The 8470-nt window shown below is 39.6% G+C and overlaps 2 protein-coding genes across 3 annotated transcripts in view; both read right to left on the reverse strand.

Annotated features, from left to right (window-relative positions):
* AK5 (adenylate kinase 5) overlaps positions 1 to 8470 on the reverse strand; it is a 295232-nt gene that overhangs the window by 49624 nt on the left and 237138 nt on the right. The window lies entirely within an intron of this gene.
* On the reverse strand, positions 6475 to 7137 carry LOC108306460 (transcription factor BTF3 homolog 4-like). Its single transcript, XM_037740022.1, has one exon. It carries the CDS (start codon positions 7099 to 7101, stop codon positions 6475 to 6477), a length of 627 nt encoding a protein of 208 aa, XP_037595950.1. The 5' UTR covers positions 7102 to 7137.

Here is an 8470-nt window from a genome sequence, read left to right on the forward strand (position 1 = left end):
AAAAAAAAAAAAAAAAAAAAAATTATTTCTCTTGGTTGGCATCTTCTTTTCTGTATAACATCATGCTCAGTTTTCCCCAGTCCACATAATAAGCATCAGAATTATTATCTGTAAAATGAGGCAGCTACTGTTGGTGATACTTAGAAATCTTTCTAGATTTTTCCTAGTAAAATGCCATAATCTTACAAAGGTTGGACACAGCTTTTTTTATATTGTAGTACTATTTTAACATCTATTGTGGTACTATATATATGATTTCCCTGCTTTGGCTCCTGTAAAATATAAATATGAATTATATATAAAATATATAAAGTACAAATATATATATTTTACAGGAGCCAGGTAAATTATACATATATGAAATATATTAATAGATAAATCATATGTATGTACAGATACATGTATCTGGTTTACATGTATGATATATATTATGTACTTAAAATTTTGCCTTCCTTATTAGACTCAATGGTACCTGAGTGTGGAATCTGGGTCCACTTTGCTCATCATGCTGCCCAAATAGAGTCCCTGAAATACAGTAGATACTTTATAATAGCATCTGAAAGACAAAACAAGGTAATGATAAACGGATCCTTTCCTCCCTATTCCAGGAATCTGATGCTCTCTTTTTTGTCCATATGAAATTTATTTCTCTCGGTTAGCATCTTTTCTTCTGTATAACATCATGCTCGGTTCTCCCCAGTCCAAAAGAAAATATTTCTACCATTGCATGTGTCCTCTGAGTTATCTTTATATTCTTTCTCTCTCTCTCTCTTTTTTTTTTTTTTAGCCCCAGAAAACTGCCTGTTTCCATTTCCTCTTCATTTATTGACTCCCTATCCTCTTGGAAACTATCTCCTACTTCATCACTCTCTGAAATTGCTCTTTTGTAGTTCAACAGTGATTGCATATTTGTCATATTATTTGTTGGCTTGCTTCTTGTCTTTGATACCTTTTACTCTGTAACACCAATGACCAACATCTTGAAATTCTTTCTCTGGCTTCTAGGACACACAGTTTGCTCACGTTCTCTTCCTTTCTTTGCCAGGACAAAGCTCCCAGAGGGCAGAAACTTCTTCACTTAGGCTGGCATCCCCACAGAACCTGGCCCAGTGTCACAGAAAATTGTTAATGAAAGCCAGTGTCCAGGAGTCTGTGGCCCCACGAAGTGACAACTCTGCCCCTTTCACATAAAAGGATTACGGGACTCAAGGGTTTGAGTTCCAGGTTCACAGCTCAGCCCATTCTCCATCTGGCTAGAGGACTTTGATCAAGTCACATCTCTGCTTTGAGCTTCAACCTCTTCAATTACAAAATGGGGGGTGGTCATAATGCCTATTGGTTGTGAGGACAAAACACTGCATGTGAATCCTTTGGATTGGTAGCTGGCAAAGTGAAACACATAATAAGCATCATAGTTATTACCTGCAAAATGAGGCAGCTACTGTTGGTGATGCTTAAAAGTCTTTCTAGCTTACTTCCAGCAAAATTCTATGAGCTTACAAAGGTTGGACACAGCAGTTCTATATCGTGGTACTGTTTCAACAGCTTCAAAGATGCATATTCTCCCCAGTTATGGCTTGTGAGAAGATCGATTATCTTTTGCAAATCAAACAATCTTATTCCTAGATAACCATTCTATTTTAGAAATCTATCATATTTCTTCCTGTTGAAATATTCCTTTCTCCCTAAATGAAAATCGGTCCCTATGTTGGGCTGAGGTCTTTGTGACTGAACGGCTCTTTTCTGAGAAAAGCTATTATGCCAACAGATCATGAACTGATTGTGCCCTAGGAATGATTCTCAACCAGTCTGGGCCCATGAGTCACTCGAAACGTTCTCCATCTGGGAAGAACTGCATCACTGTGCCGGGATCAGCAGGCTGTTGCTGGAACTGACACTCTTGGACCGAAAACAATTGAGAAAAACAGATCTTTATCCTCAAAGACATCTTTATTAGTTCTGAAGTGCACTGACTGCTTCAGGTTATTAGGGGAATATGTGGAAATATGCAAGGGTCAGCTGAAGGTTCTATGGAAAAACTTTATATGGGACTGGGAATGTCTTGACAGCAGAAACTGTGCCTTATTTATCAGTGCCTGTGTATAGTATATCAATTAATGAATGATGAACTATCTATCCGTGAGCTTCACAGAGGCAACCCTGTACATGACAAGAAAGGCAATTAGGAGATCTTGGTTCTTGACTACTTCTGCTTTGAACTAGCAGAGTGATCCTGGGAGAGTCACTTTGCCTCTTTGGATGCTAGCTTGCCTGTCTGTAAAGAGAAGAGGCTGAATTAAATGAGTGGCTCCCTGTGTTAGACTGTATTACTTTCTTACATATTCAAGCTTTCCTTTCACAGTGCTTCTCCCTGTGCCTGTGGAAGGGTTACTCATCCCCACCATCTTCTTTTTTTTTTTTTTTTTTTTGAGATGGAGTCTTGCTCTGTCACCTAGGCTGGAGTGCAATGGTGCGATCTTGGCTCACTGCAACCTTCGCCACCTGGGTTCAAGCGATTCTCCTGCCTCAGCCTTCTGAGAATCTGGGATTACAGGCACCCACCACCATGCCTGGCTATTTTTTGTATTTTCCATAGAGACGGGGTTTCACCATGTCGACCAGGTTGGTCTCGAACTCCTGACCTCAGGTAATCCGCCTATGTTGGCCTCCCACCCTGCCTGGTCTGTCCCAACCATTTGAATTTAAGAGTTCCAAGGGACTTGCTATGGCCCATGAAATGTGGGCAGAGGCAGATGCTATCATTTTTTAGCAGAAGTTTTACATCCGACACACAGTGTGCCAGGTCTTTTCACTTTGCCATGAGACTGGTAGTGTTTTGGGTAATAAGGGCTCCATCAGTATGGTTACCAGAGTGAAGCTGGGGATTGTTTGGAAAAATTCCTGAATTAGTAGACCTGTACATTTCTGGGCTGAGGCCTAGAAACTTATAGTTTTAGAAAATTCACCAGGGAAAGTGTACAGACATCTGCAATTTACTTTGACGTGTACAAGAAAAAAAGATGTATTGGATGAATAGAAGAACAGATACATAACAAGACAAGATATACAGGTTGGAGCAGTTCTTATCTGAAATGCTTGGGATCAGAAGTGTTTTAAATTTTATTTTTTTGGGGATTTTGGAATATTTGCATATACTTACTAGTTAAGAATCCCAAATCCTGAAATTCAAAACCCCAAATGTTGCTATGAGCATTTCCTTTGAGCATCATGTTGGCACGCAAAAAGATTAGGATTCTGGAACATTTTGGAATTTGGGTTTTTGGATTAGGGATACCCAACTTGTAGTAAGATGTTAACTGGAGACTCTAGGTGTTGGGTATACATGTGTTCACTGTATTATTCTTTAAGCTTCGCTGTATGTTCGAAATATTTTCATAATAAAAAAGGATAATTCCCAAGGTGATTCTGATGATTAGCCTGATTCGGAACTTCTAGATTAGGTAATCTAAAGGAGGCAATTTGCTGTGAACTCCCCAATGTCACTGCAGGAAGTTTTTGTTGATTTTTCTTTTTATATTTACAACATAATAATGCTAAGATAGTGGCTCTATCATGAATGAATAGTTATTATGATGGTTAATACAAATCCTTATTGCCTTATCAAAATCAGGGCCATACCTGTCTTGCAGATGAGGGGAGTTTTTGGTTTTCTTAGCATAAAGCTGGAGAGACTAGTAGAGGAACTGTGGCCTATTTTGCACCAACAATATAGTTGAGAGGCCAAATTTGTTTGAAAAGTCATTGCAGACTATTCAGATAAAAGTCACAATACTTTTGGCTTGATATTTTATCTAATAAATATCTGCTTTATGTGTAATTATTTTATTCTTACAACACCTATTTGAAGCAAGTACTATTCGTAATACTATAACAGATGAAGAAATCGTGCCAAGGGCTAACTGTGCCCTGGTACTACTGAACTCCACAGCTTCCCCCATGTGGGGTCCTTCTGGCCTGTCTTTCTGGAAATCAGACAGGCCTCCGTGGTCACTGGCAGCTGAGCTTTCATCAAGGCCCCACCAGGCGGCCAGATGAAACACAGGACGCCCAGTTCAATATTGCGTGAGACTTAATACTAAATGCCATGTCACTGTTTACCTAAAATTCAGATCTAACAATGGCTCTTGTACTTTTATTTGTTAAATCTGGCAACCCTATCAGGCCCCATCACTTATTAACTTTTTTTTTGAGACTGAGTCTCACTCTGTCACTCTGGCTGGAGTGCAGTGGTGTGATATTGGCTCACTGCGGCCTCCGACTCTTGGGTTCATGTGATTCTCCTGCCTCAGACTCCCTAGTGGCTGGGATTACAGGCTTGTGCCACCACACCTAACTAATTTTTGTAATTTTAGTAGAGATGGGGTTGCGCCATGTTGGCAAGGCTGGTCTCGAACTCCTGGCCTCAAGTGATCTGCCCACCTCAGCCTCCCAAAGTGCTGGGATTATAGGTGTGAGTCACCACGCCTGGCCCACTTATTAACTAAGAATAGTAGACTTTAGGGATGTGATTTCATCTCTGTGCTAACTAACAGTCTATGATTTTACAATTCATTCAGCCAACACCCACCACAGCCACAGCAAGATGTGAAATCCCTCATTAAGACAAGACTCTGAAACCAAATGCCATGACTCCTGCTCTTACATGGACAGAAAATGCAGAAGGTTCAGGTCTCAGGTGAGAGGAAAGAGCAGGCTATTTGAAGCAAGTACTATTCGTAATACTATAACAGATGAAGAAACCGTGCCAAGGGCTAACTGTGCCCTGGTACTACTAAACTCCACAGCTTTCCTGGTGCCTGTTGGTGGTGGTTCCTAAATGTTTCTACCCCATGAAGCTGGTGACCTCTTATAGTTCACAGCACCCTAACCCCATCTTCACCCTAACCCTACCTCCAAACAGAGACAGAGGCAGGATTTCCAAACTGCTCATAAGAAAACGCCATTAAATCACCTGTCCTTTCAGCCGAATACAGATTTACAGAAAAATAAAAAAATATAAAAACCACAAAAAAAAAAAAAAAGAAAAAAAAACACCACACAACCAATAACCTATCAAACACCGATCCTTTGTTGCTTCAGCCAGAGGTCTCCAGGGCCTATTCCAGACCCAGCTCATCAAGTACATTTGTTTTTTCAAATCGACAGACCAGAGCTGCTTTTCAAAAGTTGCTTCACTCAGGCTCTGCTGGCATTCTTGGAATTCATTGTTCTAGAGTTCCTGCCTCTTCCAGATTTCTAAACATGCCATTTTTCCTATTTTTGAGCCTACTTTGTACTAGGTCTTAGTAGGCCTCAGGCATATATTAAGTGTGTATTGTAGGAAACTTACAAATTTACTTCTTCCTTTCTATTTTTCCTTCATTTATTAAGGTTTTTTTTCTTTCTTTCTTTTTTTTTTTTTGGAGACAGTCTTGCTCTGTTGGCCAGGCTGCTGATTTCAGCTCACTGCTACTGCCACCTCCACCTCCCAGGTTCAAGTGATTCATTCTTGTGCCTCAGTCTCCTGGGAAGCTGAGATTACAGGCATGCAGCATGCACTACTATGCCCAGCTAATTTTTTATTTTCATTTTTAGTAGAGACAGGGTTTCATCATGTTGGCCAGGCTAGTCTCAAACTCGTGGCCTCAAGCTATCCACTTCCCTCGGTTTCCCAAAGTGCTGGGATTACAGGTGTGTGCCACCATGTCCCCTTTTCTTTTAAAGAAATACTTTTTTCTCTACTGGGAAAGATATGTTCCTTTCAGAAAAGTAAAAAGAAGAAGAAAAATAGTTCCATTCCCCATAGGTAATTGCTAAAGACACACTTTGTTTTGTTTCTCTGTTGCTTTTTTCCTACATGTGGTTTTCTAGTTTGATTTTCTTTGGGAATCTGTCTGCTCTGATATCTTACCTCTTTTGGCTTGTGGATTCTCACCTGAAAATAAGCTTGTTGATGGAAAATAAGTGTCTTGTTCCAAGGTCATTTCTAGCACTGTCACTCTAACTTATGTCTTTGTCAGAGAACTTGGAGAATATCTGTGCTTGCAGTTTATCTGTGTACAGTAAAGGGAAGTGAGGCATTCAGTGTGAATGTTAGCTGGATTACATCTGAGGTTTTATGTTTCATTCTAGACCACATCATGGAAACTGGAAGTCTTATACATAGTGATGGGAACATAAAATGGGCACACATTTTTTGAAGGGGAATTTGGTAATATAAGTTAAAAAATCTTAAAAGTTTGATTCATATCTGTGAATTTAACCTAAAGAGAAAAAAATCACTGTTTTAGTTACATAGGTACTCATTACAGAATATTTTTTTCTTTCAAAAACCAAAACATTCTCACACTGCACCAATACTTCATATTTTGACCAAAAAAATATCTTGGGAGGAAATGCAAAATGCAAAATAAAATGACCAAAAAATGCTGAACAAACAGCATTATTAATATATAAAATATTCATATAACTGAACTAATAACTAGTAACAGGTAATCTTCTTCTCTGCGTCTGTAAAACTTTGGAACTACATAGCTGATTTGTTAAATCTAGTCCGTGCCAGCTTCCAAAAACCAAAATTTTAGTTAGCTTCATCTTTGATGCCTCATCAACATTTTCTACAAGATGTGCAACATCATCCTCCTCCTCATCAGTGTCTTCCGGTTTTGGTGCTTTACTGTCTAAGACTTGCCGTGGGAACTGTTCAGCTAACTTCCTAAGGCTTGCTAAGCTGTCAACACCAAGCTGACTTAATATTCCAGGAAGCATTTCTGTGATTGGTTTGGCTTCTGTATGACCAGTAATTGCAAAGGTGTTAGCAGAAAGGGAAGCCTGGACTTTGGGATTGTTGAAATGAAGAACCGTCCCATCATCTTTAATCATGTTCCCCTCTTCAATACCAGCTCTACTATTCACAGCTAGTTTTTTCATAGAACTCTGAAGCTTATTGTTATCAGCTGCAGCTGTTCTATATACCACCTTCTTCTTTCTGCGAGCTGCACCCTTGCCCCCTATCCGGACCTGAGCCTGAAGTTTGGCTAAGTTTTCTTGATTCATGCTGTTGGTAAATCTGAAGCAGAGAGGGTCCTCCAACACGAGCATGCAGCAAGAGCAAGATGGCTGCCCCAGCTGAGACAGAGACAGGCCTCATTACAGAAGTTTTAATGAAAGCAAAAAAAAGGAAAAAAATAATATATCGTGAAAATACCACAATAGGTATAAACTGAATGAATTATATTACAGCAATATAAAGGCATAGGATGCAGTCATTAAAATGATGTGCTGGAAGAAGACATATACAAAAGAATAGCTGCAGTGTGATTCCATTTATGGAAATAGAAAATGTCTACGGTGATCTTTGCAGGGAGTAGTGATGAGGAGGAGACACAGAGAGACTTCTGAGGTTCTGGTCATGTTCAATTTCCCGATCTGCATCTTGGTAAGATAGATGCATCCAATTAGTGAAATTTCATCACACAGAATACTTAGGGCTTGTGTACTTTCCTGTTTTTCTGTATCAGTTGAATTACAAAATAACTTTTAAAAATGACATGGCATATTCAGGTATATTGTCTTGGAAAGACGCCCATGAGGTTTTGTTAAGCATAAAAAGTAGGTTTTAAAATTGCATCTCATTCTGATGAAAAATGTATATTAAAAATATATACACACACACACACATACATATATGCAGAAGAAAAACTAAGAGAAATATAAATCAAAATACTAATAGTTTTCATTCCCAGGCATTGGGCTGTTTGGTGATTTTGTTGTTGTTGATACACGCTTTCTAGAATGAAGATGTATTATTTTTGTAAAAAGAAGAGAAAACTGGCTGGGCATGGTGGCTCATGCCTATAATCTCAACACTTTGGTAGGCTGAGGCGGGGATGAATCATTTGAGGTCAGGGGTTCGAGACTAGCCTGACCAACATGGTGAAACCCTGTCTCTCCTAAAAATTCAAAAGAAAAATTAGCCGGGCGTGGTGGTGGGCACCTGTAATCCCAGCTACCCAGGAGACTGAGGCAGGAGAATCACTTGAACCCAGGAGGTGGAGGTTGCAGTGAGCCGAGATCGCGCCATTGCACTTCTGGCCTGGGCGACTGAGCGAGACGTCATCTTGTGGGGAAAAAAAAAAAAAAAAGAAATCGTAAAATTTAAAAATGTTCTGGCCAATCTGTTTTAGGAAAGATTTGGGCTGCATGTGTCTAAAGAGATATGACTTAGGGGGAAATGATAAAAGTAGAATTTATTCATTCATTCCATAAGAAAATGTGAGGAATCCAAATGAGCTAGGCACTGTAAGGACTGGGCACACAGACACGAGAAGATAGCACCCTGCTCTCGAGGAGCCTGCAACTGACAACAGAAGAAGCTGCATGCTTTTAACTGGATGAAGACATAAATCACAAGAAAAGTGTATATGTCTTCAAACATTTGAATGGCCAGGGTGGAGAGAAAGCTAATTTT

Source organism: Cebus imitator, unplaced genomic scaffold, assembly GCF_001604975.1.
Source record: "Cebus imitator isolate Cc_AM_T3 unplaced genomic scaffold, Cebus_imitator-1.0 Scaffold3, whole genome shotgun sequence".
Classification (NCBI taxonomy): Eukaryota; Metazoa; Chordata; class Mammalia; order Primates; family Cebidae; genus Cebus; species Cebus imitator.